Source organism: Xiphias gladius, chromosome 16, assembly GCF_016859285.1.
Source record: "Xiphias gladius isolate SHS-SW01 ecotype Sanya breed wild chromosome 16, ASM1685928v1, whole genome shotgun sequence".
NCBI classification, from domain to species: Eukaryota; Metazoa; Chordata; class Actinopteri; order Istiophoriformes; family Xiphiidae; genus Xiphias; species Xiphias gladius.
The window spans coordinates 24,714,753-24,740,004 of record NC_053415.1 but is presented as its reverse complement, the minus strand read 5'-3'; the positions used below and the strand labels follow the sequence as shown (position 1 = coordinate 24,740,004).

Below are 25,252 nucleotides of genomic sequence, written 5' to 3'. Positions count from 1 at the left end.
CAATGGGCCATTACATGTCAAACTATTTATAGACACTGAACTCTAGTAGACTTTCACTTACTTTTCAGAGTTGTGAGTTTAATTGCAGCCTTAAAATTCACTGCAATACTGATGTGTAAACATTTTAAAAGATGTGTTAAAAATAAGATTAAAAATGTACCAACAAACCTTTAAAAATCAGGTGTAAATGCAGTGACTCGGTTATGACCCGTTGCTCCTTCAACTGCGACAGAACATCCTCTGTCAGGTCAAAGTTGTGCAGAAACAAAAATTAACTATGCTAATTATTTACATAATACACCGAGCACAGCAAATCCCTGCAATTCGCTTGTGCTTTTTGATACCGAGACCTGCTGGCGAAACTCTCCACTCATTCCAGGAGATGTTCATTAAATACAACTCAAGCCAGAATTTAGATGGTTCTCTGTACCCAGTTTACAAGTTATAATTCCGACGTACACCCATTTCACAGTGTCTTACTAATAATAAATGCAGCTATGCGGCCGCTGCTGGTCAGAGAGGTGAGTTCAGATATTAATAGTTTACAACTATTTACAGATGTCCTGACACACATTCAGAATATCACAGTCTGGTTTCTGTGTCTTTACTCTTGCAGTGCGTCTAGCAGTTCTCTCTGCAGCAGAGTGTGGGCATGTATGTATTAAAATCAATGTGTGTGCGTGTGTTTGTTGAGTGGGGTGGGGGTGGGGGTGGTGGCATTTCACACATAACAACAACAACACTACGAAACCAGATGCCTTTACCATTAGTCTTGTATTGTTTCGGGCCTGGCATCTTTTTACAAGCAACATAGTGCTCATAGATGTTAAGTATTTAATTAAAACAAAGGTTTAGCCGAACGCAAATGCAAATAAAAGCAAATGCAAGGCCCCAGGTATCAGTTGGCAAACTAATATGAAAATCTTTGACTTCTGATTCATCCTTTTTCCTGTTTTCCACCTCAAGTCCAGGACAGGTTGTATTTTTCATGCCAAGATACTTTACTTAGAAGCAGAGCAGGGATTTCTGGCACAACTCCACCTGCTTCCAAGGTGCAAGGAGAAGAGATAGTCAGAAGAGGTCAAAACTCCAGCAACACTATGAAGTAAAGGGGAACACTTTTCTCAGACTTTATTCTTCTCGTATAGAGAACAACTTTCTTGTCAGTCCAGCGCATTCCAGCTTGTTGCCTTCATTGATGACCCCGATGCAGGCCACAGGCTGAAACGCATTAGTCTGAAAATAAAGTTGTTCTTCATACTACAAGTGTTGCTGGAGTAGCTGAAGGGCATAAAGTGCCTTTTCTGCACAAAAATTCGGGACAACCTGGCAGTGTCCTTTTTAAAACCAACAACTTTCAGAGGCTTAACATGCTCTCACATCCAAAATGGAAAATTTACACTTGACTGATAAAAAGCCGATTCCTCCGCTCTTTGACAACTACGGCAAAGAATAATTTCAAATACCCGCAAGAAAAGAACACCCTTGTTTACAAAACACTATAAAACTGAAAATAACTGTTGAAAATCACTCAGATAAAGATCTGTCATGAGACTTGCACCTCAAATAACTTTTATTTTGAAAAAGTCATCCTGAGCAACTCATACAGCCCTTTCACATAGAAATTTTACAATTGTCAAGTTAGTAAAAATATTATCTTCTCCACTTATTTATAACATTTCAGTTATGTTAAAAACATCTTCAAATGCAGTATTATTACTTAATTTTGTAATATATATATAAATTCTGTAAAGCAGCCGACAGACATGACGGTGGCGTGGCTCCAATGTGAAGTGGAATCTGTTCAATGTGTCAGAGCCGGTCGACGGTATTGTCAAATGAAAGCATTAAGACTCCAGTAAGAATGATTCTCCACCATGAAGGTTGACATGTTCATTCGTTAACTAGTTGGGTTCACGCCTCAAGGGCCAACGAAACCCCTCTGAGAGTCATTACCTAAGAGTAGCTTAATGGACAATAACGTGTGTTGAACGACTACATTGGGGGTTTTATACGTTTTAGCTCTTTTAACCTATATTTTAAATAACTACAGATGTTTTAATATACGTGATTTATTTATTTATTATGCCGAATCAGGAATAAGCAAAAACATACAAAACTACCCATGATGGCCAGTTGGTGCCTTCCTAACGGTGGATGTGTGATGCTAGGCTAATACTGTGTACGGCCCAGTTCAGACAGAGAAATGCAGGGCACCATGAGGATGCTAGATGTTTCACAAGAGGTGTAGAAGAGGATGAGCGATTAATACATTATTACACAGAGTAATAAATAGACTATCCAGGAATGAAATAATCAGTAGTTGCAGCTATGTTTGAAATTGAATTTAAAAACATTTCCCCTCAGCGATGCTTCTCTGTGTGAATGGGCCATTTGCCTGTGCCTTGTGTAGCTCCATGCGGAGCACCTGGTTACTCAGACAGAGCTCTGTACACCGGGAAAAAGTCTCCAGACGCCACCTTGTGCTTCCACATCACATCCAAGTTTGCTTAAATGCAATCACTATTTTTAAAATAGCATTTTACTACATCTACATTCTCATTTCTCCTTCTATGTCATTTATGATAATGAAATGTTAATGAAAAGTTCCTTGAAGTTTTAAATGTGTGCTACATACTGACACTGCACAGCAGTTTGCAATCTGTTAGTAAATTAATTAATTAATTCTAAACATTCACACAAGTGAGTCTGAGACTTCCAGAAGCAGTAGCAGATGTTTCCATGTGACAGCTAAACCTTTCTCCTCTTCAACCACTTTGTTAAGATAGATACTGGCTTTAAGAGGAAGTGTACCCAAATAATTTCAACTTCAAGTAGTTTCACGTTACATTTCTGAAAGTGTCCTCACAGTAGATGTATATTTTTGAAATACACACACTTTTTTTTTCTTTTCCTGAGGATACAATAAGAACTCCGAAACTGGTTCCCCTCAAACAGCAAACACTGAAGCCCAGTCCAGCACTCAGTTTACAACCGCTCAACACACGGTGTTAACGAGCCTCAGTGGAACTTTCTAGAAACATTTAACCGACACAAGTTGGTGTCAGTGAAATACACTGTCAGGTTGTGGTGGGTTAAAATCTGCTGCTGGACTTGCATTTTTGCAGCTTTCAATAAATTCTATAAACTATCTTTTGTGTACAAGTAATCATCAGAAAAGAAAATCAAAGTCTAATTAGGTTGCTGTTATCAGACGACTTCAATATGAGTTAAACTGCTTTGAGTTAAAATTACAAATGTGGTTGGTAATATTAACTTTTTTGTCCACAGACCGAATAATCAAATTTTCATCTCCAAGTATTTTAACATATTGTAAGTCAAACTCAAGGAATCAAAATAAGGTTTTGTTAAACACACTACCACCAACCAATGAAATTAAAATTAAGTGGTGACACTTGAGACGTTAGAAAGATGTTTGAAATGAGCTGCAGAGATCTCAGCACACCACAGGACATCCGGTGAGCTCAGAATGGTCTTTTCCTGCGGCGCTCCTCTTCTCCAACTCCCCATCTCTCCCTTCATTTGTCTACTGAGTGCCTTTTTTTCCTCGTCTTCTCTATTTTCACACAAACACACACACACACACACACGTCTTTAAGGCTAAGAAATTAACACTTGTGCGATTAGTTGCTCAACAGTCCTCTTAACACCAAACGAACAACAGTCTGAGGTTTAAAGACACCAGAGAAATCACAGTATTGTGTCATTATTTATCAGCTCAACTTTGGACCACTGTTTTGTACCGTAAGGCAATGTTGGCTTTGCAGTCTTCTTTATGCTAGTGTGTGTATATATACACAACACACAAATCGACAGCCTATGCCAACTTTGCTTTGTGATATAAGTTGTGAGGAAGCCCAGCAGGTTTTATTCACAGTTTAGGTTTAGTAGCAGAAGCCAGTGAGGATCAGCGTGTGCGGGCCAATGGGATCCGGAGGCACTCAGACTGAAAATGGCACGGGTTTAAAAAGACAGAAGACTCCGCATATGCAGGGGCATGTTGCTACTTTAAGACTTATCTGAAGCCACCGCAGAGCAGATTATAATACTATGAGACAACTCCAGCCTCAGTCATCATCCTCTTTCACAACACTGGCTGAGTAAACAGCAGAATCACGGAGTTCTAGCTGTAACGTATCTTTCGGACATGTAGCCAGCCCATACTCTGGCCAGATGACGTTGTGTTGGGGCAAAGATGAGCCAAGTTCCACTTTTTTTGCTGGATGACTGGTTCTACGTTATACCAATGCAGCGGTCTCACTGTACGAATGTCAAATCTGCTTCAATTGTTGTCCAAGTGCCTCATGCTGTTTTAATATAGGTTACAACATGGCCTTAACAAGTGTGTTCACATGCTAAAACTGTTAACGATACAAAGTTAATACTCTGTCTGATATAGTGCTGAAATAAATCAGAGTGTCACACCTATCATGTTTCCTTCTATTCTTGTCAAACTTGCACAGTCATTGCACGGTTATGCTGCTGACTGATTTGAAAAGTTTGCACGAAATGAAATTAAGCAGACGTAAAGCTCACAGTGAGGGATTACCATATGTATCACCAGCATGGTTCAAGTTTAGGCAGGATGATGTATGTAATTTGAACTAAGTGGGCTACAACATAACAACAACACTTATCTGTCCTTAAAATATTATATTTTCACTGATGGAGCTGTAACGGAGGCTTATTTGAAGAGTAGAAAGGATGAGCTGCCATGAACTGACTGCCATTTTGATTTTAGCACTAAAGTAGCCCAACATTCAAAAAGTTTCTGCATTTTATTATTTTTTTTTTAATTTTTTTAAGGGTCCCCTTTCTTCACAAAAATCACATTAGTATTTGCCACCTACCGCAATGCTTCATTTGATAGCCAACTGCAATTCTATTAAAGACCAAAATTCACGCCCTTCTACAGTGTTTGTTAATACTCGGCTTCAAGCTTACAGTTCTACCCAGAGCGAGGGTTTGCTACGGAAGAGGATAGGGCCCAGTAAGACCCTGAGCTTCGTGTCTGTTCCGGGTACTGAGCATCATGAGAGCAAACCAGATCATCAGAGCAAGGCAAACTGTTGGGGCAGCAGGCTCTGGGTGAGGCTGGGCTGAGGGCTTGCACAGGCACTGCTGCTGACACTAGATCCAGGACTTGGCGAAACAGGCAGGCTGGAGACCGAAGCAACTTCCCTGTCCGAACCTTCGTCAGTGTCATCATGATGGCTCCGGTGCTGATGGCTGACCACCACCCTGGAGAACAAGACAGGAGGGGGCAGAAGGGAAATTTACTAACTTAGTAACTTCATTTACAGTGCAGTGACCTAACCTATTCTAACCTACTCCAAAATCCTAATCCTAACCTACTCTAAATAACGGCGATATTATGGTCACAACAGTGTTAAGTTTTAACCCATAACCTTAGCAGGTATTTCTATAATAAATATTATGAAGAGGATGTTTGTGCCTTTTAAAGGCTAATGAAATATACATCCAAGTGAAGATTGAAGGAAACCTTAACGTAATCCTATAATCCTTTAGTCTTGTTGAACCCTTGTAGATTCTTTAATTTATTAACCTATTTTTCCACATTCATAGATGATCCCAAGAAAAATTCATATACATAAAAGGACAAGCATTACACATGAAACTAAATATTGCATAGTAATATGATATTAAATTCTGTAGTGCATCTGTACTTGTAGGACAATATTTTGTTCTCTGTCTCTCTCAGGGATTAAAAAAAAAAAAAAAAAAAAAGCAGTATCAGTGCTTTCCTGACACCTGAACTTTATATTTATGTCATGCGTGTGTGTGTGTGTGTGTGTGTGTGTGTGTGTGTGTGTGTGTGTACCTGGATCTGGAAGGGCCGACAACGTCTTGTCTCTGGGGTTCAAACCTGGAGATGTAGCTACACTTGGACCACTAGACAGACACACAGACACAACCAGAGAGACAAGCAGAATGATTCAACATTTCAAATCAAACCATTGATTTTCTGATCATAAACATGTCACATTAATCATCTATTCAGACAATTCAATTTAATCTTTTCCACAGTTCCTTACTATATGAGCGGGGTCACTGGTTCCCAGATGGACACCTTTCTGACAGAGAGTCCTCAGCAGACTGATACCTGCACATAAGACAGAATTTTACACGCAGAATCCATAAAATCTGGGTTAACTGTCCCAACAGTTCCAGTGTTTCCTCTGCCCTCTGTGTGTCAAGAGGTGCTCCTGTGTTTCTGCTTCAGTTATGACAGAAGATTGACCTCATTCTCTGTTCGGATGCTGGACTCTGAATCTCTCAACTTCCAACTAAGGTTTCTGAGTAAAGATGCAAGTATTAAAGGGTCTAAAACACATTGAAAAACAAAACAAAGACAACTCCCACACATTTCATCTTTATTTCATCAGCGCTTCCAACTACATCTTGCAGTCTTCCCCCATGGATGGTCGGTGGAAGACTGTGAGATGTGGTTGAAAGCTGAGCTTATTCTGTTCATTGTCATGTTCACTGGTGTGACAATCCAATTCCCTGCTGCAATTCTCAACTAAGGGTGACACGATTGGCAATATCATAACTGTGCTTCCTTTCTGTTATTTTCGACTTCAGTGCAACCAAAAAGTAAATACAGATAAACAATTTCTGTCTCATTAGGGTCTTAAAAAAAGCACCGCAAATCCTTAATAAATTGACCCCACTGAGGTATACTATATATCACTATTGTGAAAAAGCAGTGCATTTATCTAACACACATACCCTTGGTCCTGTTGTTCCAGTATTTCTGTTCCCACTGATCCAGGAGGATGGTGAGGTATCTCGGCGATTCGAAGAAGCGAAGGTAGCGGGATGACGACGGCGATGGGAAAACTCGCTCAAACTCTCCCCGACGGCTCATCTCGTCTTCGCTCTCTGCCAGCACACGAACGTCGTCTGGAGTTAAGACGTCCAACACTGTAGAGAGGAAGTCCTGACAGAGACAGAAGGAAACAGACAAAGTTGTAATTACCAATAATCAAACCAGTACTAAACGTCACCACCAGCGGTACAGTGGTAGTACAGAAAAGTGGTCAAAGAAAAACACCATTAGCTTTGGCTTTTTCTGAGAATTTCAATCTTGTGCAATTTTGCAATTAATTGAAATAATGTTCAAAAACCTCTGACATGGGGCTGTTTTTGTTGCTGTTTAACTGAATACACTTTCAAACTTTCTGGACTAAATTAAATGCACACACTTTTAAACATCTACCTGTGATTTAGTATACATTGCCTTGACATAGATTCACTTTCTCTGATCCAGATTGTTTGTGTGTGTTTGTGTACCTGGTCGGCGTAGCGCTGTGTGAGGTAAAATGCCCGTTTAACCTTCTCATCAGCCGAAAGATCTGATTTGGTCCTCTCCCTGTTCCCTCCACAGAGACTACAAATAAACACATAAACACACACACAGAGGTGTTAATTCCACGTTTAATGTAATTCCTGAGGTTGTATTTGATTTGTATTATACAAAGTTGTTGCTAAATTATCACCATTTGCTTCATTTCAGTCACAGGACCGCTATGTAGTAGGTATGATCGCTGCCTGTGGTGTAGTACCTCATCCCTACCTGCTGGTGGAGCTAGAGGTGCTGCTGCAGGGAGCGACCACATCTTCTCTTTGCGGAATACGAAAGCCAGCCAGGTTCAGGAGATCTCTGATCATCTGACCTTTGATGGAAACATCCAGCGCCGTGTTGGAATGGAGGCTGGAACCAGAAACACAGCAGTTACAAGATGTAGTTTGAAAGCCTGTATGCGTCTGTGTGTGTGTACATGTGCGTTACCTGGGTGATATGTTAACTTCCAGGATCCAGGGTTTGAGGTTCTCGTCCAGCATGATGTCGAAGCCAAATAGCTCGTGGCAGCTGTAAGGTGTCCGAACGTGCATCTTCAGCAGGCTGTTAACGTACGGTTCTGACCTGATAACCGACACACAGGAGACGGCCTGCTTATTTCAGAATCATTATTATTTCATTATTTCAAAATCTCTCTTGTCATCGACCACTTCATTTCATGCAAAATTCAAAACTGAACCATTTTCATGTTTCCCCATAGTGACCATGCTGACTGCAGAATTCCAGTCTTCTTCTGAAAAAGGAGAATCTGCAGAGTTTCACTTAGGAGGGACTGGATGCTCTGCTGTGAACTCACTTCATGTTTAAACTAAGGGAAATGTGGACTACAGCCTACTGGACAAAATAAACTAACCTATCAACAAGAAGGGTTGACTCACTCACAAAAGAGGTATCTGCAGAGATGATTAATGGCACCTTCTAAAAACTCTCTTCTATTGCATTACTTTCGGAAACACTTCAAAACGTTCTTGGACATTTAAATATTTAGTGTCATTCAAGCCGCTGTATTTTGATTTCATTTTGGTAAAGGATTAACGACGAGATATTTGTCAACCAAGGTAAATGTTTTATAGTTAATGAAAATACTGTATATCCACTTTGACAACAATGAGAGAAAAATCCCGCCTTTATAGTGTCAGTATTCTTGTTCTTACAATTTGATGAAACTCGATGACATTATCTTAATTATTTAAAGAAAAGCGTTTCATTAGGTTGTCATGTAAAAGCTAAAGCTGCAAAAAAATATAGAATGTTTTTGATTTTTTTGAGAAAAAAATTGAAATTAATTTTTATGGGAAATAATTGAAATACAACTGAAATTTCACCCTTAAAAATATTTTTGACAAAAAAAGAAGAAGCGCTATGAGAAAAAAAAAAAAATCACCCTGCAGTTGTGGTCCACCTTGTGTGACCACCTCCTGCATCTAATGAATGAATGACTGACTGACTGAAACTTACGCAATGATGGTTTTGATCACAATGTCTTTAATCTTCTCCCATAACAGAGTTGTGTTGATTCCCTTAGAACCGAGATACTGCCACAAGGCCTTCAAAGCCCTGGAAACACAAAAAACACATTTTGTTAGAGTCGGTGAATCTATGTGCGGAGACAGCATACACAAAGTTTATTGGTTGTGGAAATGTGGTGCAGATTTGGGTTTCATTTTTACACTTTTTATTAATTTGTGAGAGGTGAACCTGGTTTGTAAGCATAATTATGGTTGTTGGTTTACTTAAACCCTTTGGAAGGAGCCAAATAACTACAATCCAATAATTATTTATTCATTCATTCCTTTCTTCTTCTCTCCCTCCAAGTTTCAGTCTGTTCTCGTACCAAGTGCTGTCCTGGCTGTATTCAGTCAGGCTGTGCCCTAAATCGTCCCTTCGTCCCTTGTTCCCTGCTTTCACTTCTTCCAATGACTACTTTCCCTCCCTCGATGCTTCATCATATTCAAACATAAACACTTCCTTCTTTTCTCTTTCCGTTACCATTTGTGTCCCTGGCAGGCCTTGTCATCACTGTTAGTCTGGTATTCAGAGTTTTTCTTGTTGACGCTGTAGTTGGTCAGGTGGATGAACTTGTTACTCAGAGTCTTCATGGAAGACGAATACCTAAAATGAGAAAAAAAAAAACAAAACAAAAAACAGGAGTTAGCTAAATGTAGATCATTTATATTCCATCTGAATCTGTTTGGACTGTTCACTTGTCATTGTGGCGGTTGTGGTGAAAACTGACTTGCAGCTGGCGAATCGAACCAGTCCGTCAGTGAAGATGTAAATTCTGAGCGGGTCATAGGATGTCACATAGACATAGATCCTCAGGTCAAACTTGTTACCGCTGATGAGGTAGGGCTTGTGAAGGTACCTGTAAAAGACAAGCAGAATAAAATATAATAATAATAATGTGGTATCAGGTACTGGAAAATGGTCTCTGGCTGCTACGTTCCAAACCAGAAATGGTCTAATGTGGATTACTTACTTCTGGACCAGTAGTGGTCTCTTACGGGGCATCTGGCTCCATTTGTGGATGACCTGGATACCTATTCCTCTGGCTGATGCAGGCTATTATAGGTAGTAGGAAAAGGTAGAAAAGTGTAGTAAAAGAAGTTCACTGATAGCATTGTACTGAAAAAAGCAAAAGCAAAACGTACGTTTCCTTAAACTTCAACATACTTCTAAGCCTCATGATCTGGATGACTCATCACCAAACAACTAACCTCTTCACCTTTTACAGTAACTAAAAAGCTAATCATAATCATTATCTGATAGAACAACGAACTATCCATCTGAAACCCAAAGACAAAATTAAAAATTATTAAAAAATAGAAGACATCCTCACAGATAGGCATAAATCAACATTCCTGTCAATGCCGTAATTCAACACCAACAAAATCCAAAACACAAGTTCACATTTAATCTATGATTTTTTTCCTGTGTTTTGATACCGATTTGCCTTTACAGATTTATTATAGTTACACATAAACTGACAAAATGATCATCGACTAGCAGAACATACAGGTTTGATGATCCATTTCTGCCTGGAGCCACCTTCCTCCCAGGCTTTGCGGAGCAGCTTGATGTCCTGAGGAAGGACGAAGGTCCGGGGGAAAAAGTTGAACTCTTGTTTACCAAAGCGAACCTGCATCTTGGACAGGTTCCTCCACAGCCGGTCTTTCCTGCCTATCTGAAACGTTCCTGGGAAGTGGTTCAACTACAACAAAATGAGCAAAAAAAAAACAAAACAACCAAGTTAAAAGTAATTCAGAAGATCTAAAAGATCATTTGATAATTTCACCGTTCTTAAAGTTAAGGCTTCCTGGGTGCACAAACTGGGATTATTAGTTGACCTACAGATTCTCACCTTCTGGTGCTCCCCGAGGGCCTTGAAGCCAGGAGACTTCATGTGGTGTCCCCAGCAGCCCAGCCAGTCATGGCTTTCTACATGAACAACAGCGCGACAAACAGATTTGGATCATCCAGGAAAATCGTCACAGTTTTCTCTTACATGTTCATTTACATTCCACCAAGTGCATGTTACGCCTCCACTGAAATGACCTTTTAGGTAAAGTGTTTAGAGCCAACTACAAAACACTACCTACCAAAGATATGTGTTGTTCAAAATCATTTACATACATTGTGACAAAAAATATCTAATTAAAGTGACATCCTGCATGAAATCAGACCTTGCGCGAGACATTGAATACAGAGTTGTAGATAACAGATTTATCATGAATCACAGCAAATTTAAAAATACCATTGGTGCAGGGTCAGGCTTAAAAAACAATTCTGTATTGTTTTACAGAATTATCTGTATTTAAAGACATTGAAACAGTGACGCTTCTGAACACTGTGACAACTGTGTAGCTGGTGAGCATTTAAGATTTAATCCACAAAAACTATGTTTACCAGAGTTTGAGGTTTGGCAGATATAACATTTAGATCATGATCACCCCTGTCTATGATGAACGGTTTCCGAAATATGTGTTGCAAATGAAAATTTACCCCAGCAGAAACAGTCACTCAAACACACACAATGACTTACTCTTGGTGACTTTGAAGTGTGACCTGGCAATGGTGTGTTTGACCACATTAGGAGTGACGGTGCTCATCTTCCATTTCAGCAGTCGTCTTTGTTCTGCAGGCAGCAGTTCAACTGTGGAGCACGAAAAAACAAGAGCATTTATTATCATATATTGTTTACCAACAGTAATCACAGACTGCATGCATGATGCACTTTAACACCTACTGGAGGGATGCAATGATGTAACTTAGGTAAAACTATTTACTACATTAATATAATAATCACATTTTTAAACTGACTTGGATAGGAGGAGATAAACACACAAACTATGAACTTTTTTTTAAACTGTTTTCTGCCAAAAAGGCAAAAGAGGAATCAGCATTGACTAATAAATATGAAGCAGCAGACTAGGCCGACCGTTTTCAGTGAAACAACCACTTAGTTCATTACAAACAGCATCTTTGTGCCGTGTGAGGAGAATGTGCTGGGTGAGATTTGTATCAGTTTCGTTAAATCATTTGTATACAACAGGAGCTGTTTTGGTGATTTTCGAAGTTTTTCTGAATAACAGCTCCGGTAACAGACATTCCTTCATTCTGTCAATCACAAAAAGATACTCTCTTCTTCTCAAGCCCACCGTCCTCTAATATGTCATGTCATATGACATGTATTTCTTGACAGGTGTTTGAGGACTCTGCCTCTTTGATCACAACGACCTGAAAACTGGCGTTGTACCTATAGGAGCCTCAGTTAACTTTGCCTATTGTTAAAACTACTGTGTTTCATACAATAGACATGCCTGTCCTGACCTTTCTCACTGGCGGTGCTGAAGTAGAGTGTTGGACGAATGAGGGGGAACAAACTGGGAACCAGTGCTGGTCGCTCTTCTCGATCATCTTCTGCCCCCAATAACATCGGCTCCTCAACACTGGGAGAACGAGAGAAAGAGTGGGACACAGAGAAAAAAGGAGTGAACAACACATTAATGATTGTCAGACCTCCACATAAATGCAGATTCTCACATCCGAGCCAACATCACTATAGTACTGTGAACAGCAGCCCATTTCAAAAGAGGAGAGGATTGTACGTCATGGATAATCAGGTCAGGCACTGTGCTCTAGACTTTCTTCAAAACAAAAATCTATTATCATCATGACAAATTCTGTTTATATCACAAAAAATAGTGCCTGTGTTTTGACTTCTTCTGACTCTCTGTGGCCATCAGGTGTTGTATGCTTCCATCTCCACAACATCTCAACTGTGAGACAAGGAGCGTCAAGAAGCTAGTGGGACTGCTTACATAACGCAACTTCTTAGCCTGTTGCTATTAAACAACCAAATTGAAGTCTCACAACAAGATTAAAAAGTAATGCAGCTTGAGTTACGTTCCCTGACCTCTATATAACTGAAGCTGACATCCAGTCACCAGTTTGTAACACAAGTCGGACATCGTCTGCACTATGTTCTAGTAACGTGATGCCTGTGTGAATTTGGGGCTAGAGACATCACACAGAGAGCACAAGTACATTTTGACACAGAGTCGAGACAAATGATGACCTTAACATTAACAGGGGTACATAAATAGCTGTATTTCATAGTGAGAGCAGTATGCAGCTGGTTAGCTAATCAGGATCTTATCGAACAGGCAGCTGCAAGTAAGTCCAACACTGGCAGAATCCTGAGCTCTTTTTTTTTTTAGCAAAATACCATTCACCCCATCTGAAGAACACAAAATTACACAAATAAAAAAAATAAAATAAAAACACTCACATGACAGTCATTTAGGAAGGAAGGAGAGATGGCTAAAAGTGTTGACGAATGAACAGGGGATGATATTATCCTCTTCCAGTTCTTTTCTCTTAAATAAAATCCTTCTACCTCCGACAGGTATACGGTGGCATTACAGCTAGACCAGGCCGACTTACCAGTATACTATACATACAGGAGCTGTAGCTGTCAAGAAGGGGTGGGGGGGGCGTATGTAAATGAACACATCAACAAATCAGCTGGTTTGGGTAAAAACAAAAAAAAAAAGAAAAAGCGACAATAGCGGTCCCTATCCAGGCTGTTTTAGCAGAGAATCAGCTCCGGGTCTTTGGTAGGGAGTTCTACAGTTGAGGCCATCACAGTGGAGAACAAAATGACACACAATGCAGCAGACCTTTCCACCACGCTCTGCTGCTTTCAGCTCCTTTTAACAATGCAGTGAGAGAGAATGAAAGAGGGACAGAAAGAGTCCACAGGATTTGACGGATTTATATTTTATGCAATTTTTGGAGACCAATTAGAAACAAAGGCTTCGATGTTCGGCAGTCCAAGGAAAAGACAGCGACTTTTTGAACTGTAGTGTAAGTTGCTGAAGTTGAGAGAGAGAGAAAACAAAACAAAACAAAACAAAAAAAAAAAACTTAAAAGTGTCTTTGCAGATTCATAAGTGGGCTTAACTCCTATTGGTCTGTCTGTTAAATTAACAATTATTGTTTTTAAGTACACTACATGAGGAGTATGCAGGAAGAAAATTAACACAGTGTTTAAAATTATTGATTAATTTTACTTTATCTGACCTCCAATCATTTATTTGGCTATAGTGAAACCACAGGAGGGTTTGAAAGATACTTATAGAGAGGGATAAAAAAAAAAAAAAGACTGAGCATGCAGTAACAGAGAATCTCTCATAGTTAGTATGGAATTACACATCTGCTTGTAGTGTTCTTAAATGTGAACAGAAATAATGTAGTTGCATGTGTGCTTATACAGAATGTCTCACCCAGAAAGGAGAGCGATGGATGCTGTAGATGAAGCGCCATTGATGGATGAACAGTCTGAATCGTCTGGAGACAACAGAAAAAAAACAAAAAAACAAAAAACAAACTCAAATCGATTGTTTACTCCATTGACAGTGCTGATTACCAGCTGACTAAGGCAGCTTGAGTATGATGAAGTACTTGGAGTATATACTGTAAGTCTGAGCGTTCTGGTTTATTTTATCATCTTACCGTCGTCACTACATGCATTTTCCAGCTCATCGGGCAGCTCCTCCTCACCTGCATCCACCTGCATAACGCACTCCGGGCTGGAAACAATTAATAAAAGGCTGGATGCTCAGAATGAGAACGTGAAGGGGACAATAAACAGAACTGCATCTACAGATTGAGAAGCAATAAGCCGTTTCTCACCCAGACGGCTGAGTCTCTCCAACAGGACACTCCTCTGTCGGCGAGGGTGAAGAAGAAGGTGATGGAGATGAAGATGACATGGAAGCAGGCTGCCCCGGCTTGGTTAGGTGGATAGCGGAGATCTGAGTGGTCACAGAACCCACCAAGGTTCCTTCAGAACAGGAGGCCACGTCTACAAGTGAAAGAGCAGTCATGCATCTACGCAGTTTCTGACCAATTCTGGTTTTATGCTAGCTACTTAGGAACTGAATACTAAAACTTGCACATGTATGAACACTGAGTTCATGATTTTCTTGACTTGACATGACTGTTTTTTTTTTCTGATTTTCTGCCAATATTTCATGGTATTTCAGGGAAAAAACATTAATCACAAACTGCTCTTTGAAGATTTATTACTTTAATACAACTCCACTCATAGCCACTCTTCACACAGACACTGTTGACATGCTTTCTTGAATGAACTCCATTTTTTTTTTTTTCCACTGTGACCGCAGATTACAATACATTTTTTACATCAGCTGACGGAGGCTCCAGGGAAGTATATGTGCTGCAGAGATACCTTCTCCCTGGGTCACATGTTGGCCATATCCTTTAGGTCTGTTTTTCTTTAACAAAACGATTCTGACCATGTAAAACTGTTGCTCCATTGTGTTTGTAGTAGCTAATGCTAAAATATTAATGATCAACATAGTGCCCTTCTCACAAAGCCATGTGAGATGTGCAAGTGCTCTTATCTCACAGCTAACACCTTGTCTTGAATGCTCATGTCCTTGGTGGATTAATGGCCTCCATAAGCATCATCAGAGTTTTTTTAAAGCAGTTATCACTTTGTCCTGTGAGTTTACATTGAATTAACAGTATTTCTAGACGTCCCCGTAATATCAGCTCATGAATACTGTACTACCTTATTCATGAATATTTCTTTACAATTTGCCCCAATTTGCCAATTTCTGAGGTTCTTGGCAACCAAGCTGCAGATTCAATGGCCAGACAATCTACTATTCTCTCGTCTTCGTTCTTATAAAGTAAACTAATAATTCAGATTACCTGGGATGACATCCGGCGGTGTGGGCTGCTGCTCCTGAGTGGCACAGACACTGGCACTGGGCACAGTTGGCATGGGGCCATTTGGAAAGGGACTGACCTCCGGAGGACTGATTCTTCTGCATGTGGACAGGGTGCTCCCAGGTGGATATTGACTTTCTGGGGCCTGCTTGTTTACGTTGAGTGATGCCATTGTTTGGGGCTCGCTGTTTGCAGTTGCTGCTAAAAGTGCTGGAGGACCACCTCTTACTCGCAACTGATTGTTTAAATCAGGTATTATTGTGCAACGGTTTTGTGTCTGACTGCATTTTGCTGCTGGTTTAGCTGAATGGCACCTCGTTGTAGTTGTTGTTTCTCTTGCTGTGCTTTTTATTTCTACTTTTGTGCTATCAAGTCTGGAGGCATCCTTTCCCAATGCTGCCCCCTGATGTTCACTAAGAGTAAGGCATAGAGGAGGCACTGATGGCAGAGAGGAACAGTCTGCAGCCTGAAGCTAGGAAGACAAAACAAGGAAAGGTCAAATGTGGAGGAGGATCCAGTAAGTGGACTTTCAAAAAGCTTACCTGATGTAAACAATTCTGTAAACCGCAACATACGCAGTAACTAAAGGGACTGGAATTTCCATACTGAATAGACAGCACAGTTTTAAGTTACCGATATTAAAATGAAAGCATCAGCATCAGAGTTCCACAGCAAGGGAATGTTTAACAAATCAAAATCCTAACTATGACTTACTGAGCTTAATGCAGAAAAATAATATTCAGTTAAGTTTACACAAACATTTTCCATGCTTACCTACAACAAATCCAGAGCACTCCATGCTTGTTATGCATTTTATATGAAACTACAGCCCGACTGAGGCCGATACTGATACCGATATGATTATCATCTGATAGTAAACACAATATATAAACAAACAAACTTGACGCAGATCCCTTAGATTCGCTTTTTAAATAATTTTGAACAAGAATAATACCGGAATGTAACAATAATTAGGACACTTATAATTGAATAATAAACTTGTCAGTTCTCTGGGGTGTACGAGCTACGTAACGGTGACACCGATTCTAAATTACCTCAAACTTAGTTTGGCAGTTCCCCACTGCAATTTCTTGTTACTTATAGGCCATCATTTACACCCTACATCATATACTCTGTTCTAAATGGACAGCTGGAGCTCCGAAAACCTCAAACCCAACCAAAGTCTGTCTCTTTTTAAATTCTTATGATAGTGTTCTACTATGAAAAGCACTGTGTGTATTTATTGTTACGAGCTAAAACTCCAATTTTGCTGAGCGAAGACTTTGCTGCTGTGGTTTCCACATTGGGCAACATCAATACTCACCATCAGCTTGTTAGTTTGCTGCAGAGTGGACTGTCCTTTGATGAACAGGTCTTGATGACAAACTGACAAAAGAGGCTCCAGTCCCAATGGTGAATAACCCGTGGCAGCCTGACATCTGCTCATTGCGAGACCGTTTTCAGCTTGAGAGCTTTGGAGCGACGTGCATTTCTGCATGGTCCCTGTCAGCAGAACATTAAACCCAAACTGGCATTCTTTCTTGGGGATGGAGGAAGGGGCATCGGTCCCTGTGAGGCTGCTGCCAGGCTGCTTCGGTCCTGTTGCCAGTACCTTGTTTGGGATTTGAATCCCATTAAGTTGTTGTGGCAGGGTTGGAGACCCATCTGGCACAGCGGTCAGTTGGCTCTGGGTGTTGGTTTTATGTCCGTCCCCATTCTTCCATACAGAAGCCCCAGGGAGGGACACTTTTGTCTGCCTCAAGGGTGAAGCAGAAGAGGCAACATTGGAGGAAGGAGGTTTGGCTTGGTCCTTTTGCCTGAATAGCTCTAGGGAAGTCTGACTAAAAGGCACCTTAGGGGCTGCAACTGCCTTGGCGTGTGTACTGACGGAGGTTACAGTGGTGGGACTATCTGCATTAGAGGAGGTCTGCAGCTTCCCCCCACCCCAGGGGGAAGACTGGTTGGTTGGCATGGCACCTCCAAACAAAGATGTGGTTATTTCTTAAGGGCTGAGTTTACCGGCAGGGGTCTTGTGTGAGGATTGACAGGCAGGATAGGAATTAATAGTCAAGACAATACCAAATGAGCCTGAGGTGGAGGCAGGTTCTCGTCCTTAAAAGACCCCTCGTGGTTGCTCCCCACGCGGTGAGTGGTTCTTCAGTAGGAATGACTTTTGCAATGTCAGCTCCAGCTTAATGGAATTGTAAACTTTCTGTTGGTCGCTGTAAATGGACTACAAGTTCTCGATAAATCCCGACCAACAGCACTCATAACTGCCACCACAGATGCAGTGACAGCAGCACAACGCTTGGGCCCGCCACCTGTGCAGCAGGTCAGCAGGACACCGGGGGCTCTTGGTGGCAATGCAGGGTTATAAGCCTTCACCTGAGGCTCAGACAGGCAGGCACATAAGGTTTTTTTTTCCCTGAGGCAAAGTGGTTCCCGCTCTAATTAACAGTCACCCTCCGAGTTTAATATAAGGCCGAGGCTGGGTCAAGGAGTCGTGATGTTATTAGCTGATGCAGACTGAGCCAAAAGTTGTTAATCCTTGACCACTTTGGGGATGAAATGTGAGTCTCGGGCTGCTGTGTACTCGGCTGCTCCAGGCCTTGGAGGAGTACGCAGAGTCCACTGCGTTCTCATATCATCCTCAGTAGCTTCCCAGGGGGTAACAAACTGCCAGCTTTCACTGCTGAAACTACACAGGAAGAGAATCAAAGTCAGTCTGAGAGCATCCATTCTTTCCCCTTATAAATGATCAGAACAGTGAACATCATTAAGTACTCTCTCTTGTATGGAGAGCAAGTCACACAAAACCCCTGAAAGTGATCTGGTATCCCAGTGATCCGGTATCCCTTTGCCAGCTATTTTAAAAAAACAACTTTCTCAAGATATTATTCCTTCGGAAAAAGAAAAAAAGAATGGTGGTTTATTTAGGAAAAGAGGTATTCGACCATTAATACTGAAGATAGTCAAGATATTAACAAAAGGACAACAGTCAGAACATCAACCTAAGGTTTAAAAAAAACTGGTTCTGGCTAGTCTGTATTTCTAAAGCGAGATATTATATTTACAGATGTTGCCAGGAGTCTGCCATTTTTCTTCGATTGCGTGTTTTTCTTTCCGCCGCTGTCAAACTCTCGGGACTGACCGGAGCTGGTTTCACGTGTGTGCTTCCATGCCGCTTCACGCTTAGCTTAACGTTGGCTAACTAACTGAAAAACTAACAAGTCTGTTGAAAGTATCTACAACAAAACCGTCAGCCCAAGCGAGACTGACTTTAAGGCCGAGGTATTCTTAAAAAACAGTGCACTCACCCTCACGGCTACCGTCAGTTAGCAGTTACCTTAGGCTAGCTTGTTTACCACTGCGCCGCCCGGGTTGCGTTAGCTTAGCGACAGCGACCAACACAACACCAACTGTCGCCGGGTGTTTTCAAAGACCGCCCGATGGACCAGGAGGGTCAACGACAAAAACACAGCCTTGCCATCGGTTTACAAAATATATACCCAGACCTACTTTGTCCCCCTGTGGTGTCCCTACCATGTTGTTTCGTTGGTTTTTCGCCAGCAGCTACTCAATGGAGTTTCTGGCACGGCAGTAGCCGGCTGAGAAGCCCGAGTGACACATCATGGCCGAAGACCGTCTATTGGGGCCGGCGTGCCGCCTCGCTTCGGGGCGCGCTTCTGAGTCGGAGCTCCCCCCGCCGGTTGAGAGCGGTCACCGCACCAGCACTCAGCCCTGTTGATCATTCAAGACTTTCCTGTGATCTTCTGATACAGTCGTCGGTGGAAACCGACGAACGTTTGCTCAAGCACAGTACTGAAATGCAGCGTTTAGGTACTTTACCTGAGTACTTCCAATTTATGCTACTTTATCCTTCCAACCCACCACATTTTAGAGGGAAATACTGCACCTTTTACTCCACCACATTTACTTGACGACTTAAGTTACTCGTTACTTTTCAGATTAAGATTTTACATTAAAGAAAACATATGACACATTTATGTGGGTCCCCAGCCTCGATCACATTTCAGACGTCTATGAAAAACGAATCCAGATTTGTGTACCAGAGCTTTGTTGTTTCTTCTTTCCTCTCCCTTTGATCGTGACCCCTGGGTTGGGAACCACTGGACCAAACTACAACACTGTATATAGCCTGAAGTTGCCAAAACTATCTCCATCTGGAGCAGCTACAACAGTAGAATGCTGCTTACGCACCGATCCATCGTTAACAATAATGTCATTTATTATAATGTGTCGGTCACGGCGGCTGATTTTCTGTGCAAAACGATTACTTTGGCTTTTAATACTTTAAGCACACGCGGCCGTTAATACTTCCGTACTTTTTACGTAAGTAGGTTTGAGTAAAAGAGGTTTTAGCTTGTAATGGAGTATTTTCCCACTGTTCCTTACTTGGAAATGTTAAAAAGAAAAAAAGAAAAGAAAACGGCACAGCTAATCAAATTCTGTTCTGGGAATCAGGGGTCCTTCAGAAAGTTTTCTGCTTGCAAGATGTTCGACTATATGACTAATTTTTCTCTGCCAAATACGTTTTGGATTAAACGCAATTGTTATAAATGCAACGTGCTTTTTGGCTGACAGATGCCGACACAGTCATTATTCCAGTGCGCTCCATATTCTGTGGAAATCTATGTTAACGTGAGAAAAATCCCTGAACATTGGGTTTCTACGTTTGTCCCTCGTCTCAGTCTAAAGCCTCTCAGAGCCTTGACGCAGGAATCGCCAAAAATCAAACAAACAAACAAACAAGAAAACTTGCGTGTCCCACAATCCACCGCAGTGTGAGGTTGCACGGGACACCGTGGCTGCACTATGGCGAGGAACCCCCAGCTTCACATCTATTTTTGATTTAAAGAGCATTTCTACCAAATGTAGAATCTTCAGTATTTTCCTCTGAGATGAAGGCACATGCCTGATTAACTGTTGCAAAGAAAATGAGGAAACGGTCACAGGAAAACAAACAAACAAAAAAAACCCAGGAAAAAGTAATGGTTAGGCATAACGTCATATCGTGTCAGTGTTGCTGACTGCTCTTTCAGTCAGTCAGTCTCTGCGAAGCACTTTATTTGCCTTCACTTATTCAGCCCACTGACTGTCCAGCTTGGCCTGAAAAACAACACCTTCAGGGGCCTAAGTGCCCCCCAAGAAATGCTTTTATCCACTCAAACTGATGAAATCTGGCATCCGGCATCTGGCATGGCTTCATTTCACGGGTCGCGATGGTATTTGGGTTTCAGCTTCAGCTGGTCCTCTGCCTTCATTTCCTTGCTGAGGACCAGAGAGGCTTGTACGTCACACACTTCATCACTAGAGGGCTCCCTCCTGGCTTTGCTCCTGTTCTTCCTCTCCTCCCCTCTTGCTCCTCTGGTTTTCCTCTCTTTCCTCACCTCCTCATGTCCCATTTCCCCCTCTTCTTCTCCTCTCTCCTTCTCTCTTTCCTCTTTTTCTCACCTCCTCGCTTTCGTATTGTTTCCTATCCTATCCTCCCTCTTTCTTTCATCCTTTCCTCTCCAACCCTCCTACTTTCCTCTTTCTTGCCAGTCTCTTTTCCTCTTCTTCATCTCTGCCCTCATCTTCTCTCCCTCTCCCTGTTTCTCCTCTCTCCTTCGCTCCTCTCCTCTCTTTCATCCCTTCTTTCCTCTTTCCTTCCCCTTTCTTTTCCTGCCTTTTTCCTGTCTTCCATATTTTTCTCCTTCCCTCAGTTTCCTATTGATTCCTCTCTCCTCCCCTTCTTTTCTTTCTTTCTCTTCTTCACCTTTCCTCTCCTCCTCTCCTCTTTCATCATCTATCTATCACTTTTCCTCCTTCGTTCCTGCTGTCCTTCTCTCTCTTCCCCCATTTCCTTTCCTATCTACTCCCCTCTTTTCCTCTTTTTCTTCCTTGCCTTCATTGCTATCCTTCTTCTCTGCCTTTTCCTTCCTCTGTTGCTCTCTCTACCTCTTTTTCTCACTGCTCTGCAGTTTTCAATCCCTTCCTCTCTGATTCAGTTTTTTCTTTAACTTTTCCTCACCTCCTTTCTTCTTTTCTGCCAGTCCATCACTTTTTCTCAAAACTTCCCCCTCTTCTTTTCACTTCCTTCCACTTTTCTATCCTTTCTCTGTCCCTTCCTCTTTCATCCCATCCCCTCTCTCTTTTTTCCTTTCACCCTCACTGCTGTCCATTCTCTCCATTACTCCTGCCTCTCTTTTTTCCTTCCTCATCTCTCCCCTTTCTTTTTCTACCTTTCTCACCCTGTCTTTTCCCACTTCCTTTCCTCATACCTTTCCTCTCCCAATTCCCTCTCCTTCCTCATCCATTGTTTCAGTCATCCTTTCCTTCTGTCTGAAGTCTTCTCTCTTCATATCCTCCCTTCTTTCCCTATGGCATGTCAGAGCTTGCAGAAAGAGACAGAGAGAGAGAGAGAAACGTGTGTGTGTGTGTGTGTGTGTGTGTGTGTGTGTGTGTGTGTGTGTGTGTGTGTGTGATAGAGAGAGAGAGAGAGAGAGAGAGAGAGAGTCAGACAGATAAAGAGACCAGGGGAGAGTGAGCAAACTCAAGCTGAGCAGTGAGCGGGTTGAGCAGCACGAGTGCGTCTGTCCTTGGAGCTGTGGATGATCCAGTCTCAAGTGTGACTGAGAGTAAAGAGTTTGCAGGAGTAACTGGTTGTCCCAAAAGAAAATAGAAGAAGAAGAACAAAAAAACAAAAACAAAACAGGATCTGACCTCTGAGAACTGAGCCTCGCTTATCAGGACAAAATTTTCTTACTCCAGGATGATCTATCACCTTCCAGACCAACACAGAGCCTGAAGCTGCTCCAGCTCGGCAGAATAAATCATTCCCCTGAGAGAGGTTTAAAGAAGAAGACGAAGAGGCGGAGAGGGGGAGGACAGAAGACAAGAGCAACCAAAAAAATCTAAAGTGGTGCCTTTGGGGAGTGTTGGATATATTGCCCCCTCTGAAATCCAGAAGAAAAGAGGAACAAAGAAGAAAAAGTGAAGCGAGAAAAGAAAGAAAAGGGTTTCATTGTAAGATCAACCTAAAGAGGATGTTGGGGTCTATTGCATCCACTCAGATGCAAAGAAAAGACGGAGGTATAAAGATGAAAACAAAGACAGAGTAACAGGTTTTGCTGTTTTTTTCAAATCCAGAAAAAAGGAGAAATAAAGCAGAAAACAAAGAGACGGAAGAGGAGAAAGTTTTCTGTCACCCTATTAATGAACAAAGATGTTGTAGACCGACATTTGTGTGAACTTCACTCTTTCAAGTCCAGATAAAGAAGGAAGAGAAAGAAATAAAAGGGGAAAACAGAAGAAAAGATTTCAGCTTGTCAGCAGAAAAAAAAACAACGACAAGAGTCTGTTTGTTTTTTTTTCCCAGTTTCTGGATATTTTTATAAATTATTCTAAAAGAGAGCGGAGAAAATACCTGAATTAGCAGTTTGCATTTTAAAGAAAAAGGAGCAGGAAAAGTTCAAGGACCGACAAAAAAAAAGTCGAAGGAAACCACAGCAACGCAGAAGTGAAAAGTCAAACGTCAAGGAACAAAAAAGGATACCGAGGAATAAAAGGAAAACATAAAGAGGAAAAGACAAATATCTGGAAAAAAGCGAGGAAAAAAGAGGAAAGGGAGGTTTAAAGCAGATCGAGAGAAGAAAGGAACAATCAAGTGGGAAAAGGCAAAAAGGGAGAAAAGGATGAAACAAGAGGAAAAGCAAGAGTAAAGAGCAGGACGAGGAAGGATCAAAAGAACAGGGAGAACTAAGGAACAAAAGTAAAAACAGAACAAAGAGGGAGGACTAATTACATCTGGAAAATCAAGAAAAAGAGAAAACAATTGAAAGGCGAAACCTAAAAACAGAAGTAAGGAATAAGTAGAACCCAGGTGTGAAAATGAGGCTCCTGGTGCTTCTTGCAACTCCCCTCTCCATCCTCGTCCTCCACATCTTGGTGGTGGCCTCCGCAGGCAGCATGTCCCCGGGCCGGTTGGAGCGCTGGGTCCGCTCAGGCCTCCAGTCGCTGCAGTGGGACCAGTTGGACCGGTGCCTCCGCATGTCCTCCCTCTCTGAAGCCGAGTGCAGGCAGCTCACCCACCTGCCGCTGTCCGCCGTGGCTGTTTACGTGTCGGAGCCAGACACTGCTGCAGGTAGGGAGGGCCAAGGTCAGACATCAGTGGAGTAATTTGACATTTTTCCTATTCTGTGTGTGGGTTTGGTGAAGTCTATTGCGTTTGATGTGAAAAGAACCCGCCAATACTGTTTGTGAATAAACGACCGGTTCATGTACAAAACAATTTTCAGGGTCAAACAATTTCAAGATGTGTTTAATTGTACATCCAGATAAGAAAAATACAGTAAAATCAATTTTATAATGAAGGAATGAAGAGGGGAGAAAATTAATTTATCGTCTTAGAAAATTCAGTCAAAAGAACTCAGTAAAACCTATAAGACCATATTGATTAATATGTGCAAATTCTGTCCACCGCCTTAAAAACGACAAGTGAAAGTCTACATCTACTGTTTGAAACTTGAATAATAAACTTGTAGTGCTTTCCTCATCTCAAGTTCAGAATTAAATTATTATTATTATAAATCTGCGAGATTCCAAAAAAATCAAATGTTCAAAAAGGTTGTTCGCTGAACGAGTTTTGAAAGAAAGAACATAATTTGTGTGGATTAGTTTGAATATTAGAAATAATATTAGTCATAAATGACAAGATGGGTCCAAAAACATTTCAAGATGTTTTCAAAACCAAAATCTTAAAATCCGTACATGTATTAAATTATTAGATAGTGTCAACATATGAAATACAGTCATTTTAAATGGACGCACATAAAACATCACCTATACAATTACCAGATAATGTAAAATGTCCTCAGGTGTTTTATTTTTAATTTAATTCATTCATTCATTTTACAGATTTTACTCAACTTGAATTTATGGTGGCTGTGTTGTGTTTAAAGGAATTATTTGTGCCCTATATGGTTTTACGTCGTCAAACAATATAGCTGAAGTCAAAGTGAAGTTATTCATTCCGTATATTTGACCTCTGATGGTGTCAGTATCATACATATTGTACGCACATATTTCTACAACATGGACTCTGTCTATTGGGTCTAATAGTGTGTCTAAGGTGAACAGTAATGAACAGGCACTATGTCATTTTACCTTAGAATTACCATAATAAATATAGTTACATATGCACAAGGCTACATATGGATTTCTCTTACTGTATATTGTAATACCTCTTTCAAATGGACCGTTAACCTTGTATAGTTCATTTTCCTACTGAGAGCCTACTTTTTCCAAAACCCTTCAGGTAACTCAGACAAAGTTCTGGCCATCCTGCCGGACTCCTCAGGAGGGACGGTGAGCTCCAAACTGCGGGGAGGTTTCAGCGTCAGCCAGGTGCTGAATGGAGGGGAGGGTCCCCACAGACACCAGCAGCCTTTTCCTGGCTCCACGGCCCATGATGCCGTGCTGGTGCTGGATCCCAGCCCCGGGGAAAACTTTGGACACCCGGTGGTCCTCTTCTACGTGGATGTGAATGTGACAAAGAAGAGATGCTCCCACCTGGATGGC

General features: G+C 41.4%; 1 protein-coding gene across 5 annotated transcripts; it reads right to left on the bottom strand.

Annotated features, from left to right (window-relative positions):
• Nucleotides 1–1,561: 1,561 nt before the first annotated feature.
• On the bottom strand, nucleotides 1,562–19,363 carry ttll4 (tubulin tyrosine ligase-like family, member 4). 5 transcript variants are annotated; one of them, XM_040148375.1, is made up of 21 exons: nucleotides 19,186–19,363; nucleotides 16,995–18,368; nucleotides 15,653–16,142; nucleotides 14,606–14,777; nucleotides 14,426–14,523; nucleotides 14,197–14,260; nucleotides 12,239–12,357; nucleotides 11,451–11,561; nucleotides 10,770–10,846; nucleotides 10,425–10,619; nucleotides 9,888–9,970; nucleotides 9,645–9,773; nucleotides 9,398–9,520; nucleotides 8,867–8,965; nucleotides 7,838–7,972; nucleotides 7,622–7,759; nucleotides 7,339–7,435; nucleotides 6,775–6,985; nucleotides 6,078–6,145; nucleotides 5,864–5,934; nucleotides 1,562–5,262 (listed from the first exon to the last, which is right to left on the bottom strand). In XM_040148375.1, exons 2-21 carry the CDS (start codon nucleotides 17,640–17,642, stop codon nucleotides 5,073–5,075), a joined length of 3,318 nt encoding a protein of 1,105 aa, XP_040004309.1. In that variant the 5' UTR covers nucleotides 17,643–18,368; nucleotides 19,186–19,363; the 3' UTR covers nucleotides 1,562–5,072. The 5 variants fall into 5 exon arrangements, with proteins under 5 accessions (XP_040004309.1, XP_040004310.1, XP_040004308.1 ...); XM_040148376.1 differs by having other exon boundaries at nucleotides 19,190–19,363; XM_040148374.1 differs by having other exon boundaries at nucleotides 19,214–19,363.
• Nucleotides 19,364–25,252: the final 5,889 nt, after the last annotated feature.

What these genes read in the sequence shown, in the direction of transcription:
- ttll4 (XM_040148375.1), bottom strand. Translation starts at nt 17,642, where the DNA reads ATGCCAACCAACCAGTCTTCCCCCTGGGGTGGGGGGAAGCTGCAGACC. An exon ending in TCCATCGCTCTCCTTTCTGG is followed by an intron (nt 12,358 to 14,196) that starts GTGAGACATTCT and finishes TCGTTCTCCCAG; the next exon opens with TGTTGAGGAGCCGATGTTAT. An exon ending in ACACTTCAAAGTCACCAAGA is followed by an intron (nt 10,847 to 11,450) that starts GTAAGTCATTGT and finishes TTGTTCATGTAG; the next exon opens with AAAGCCATGACTGGCTGGGC.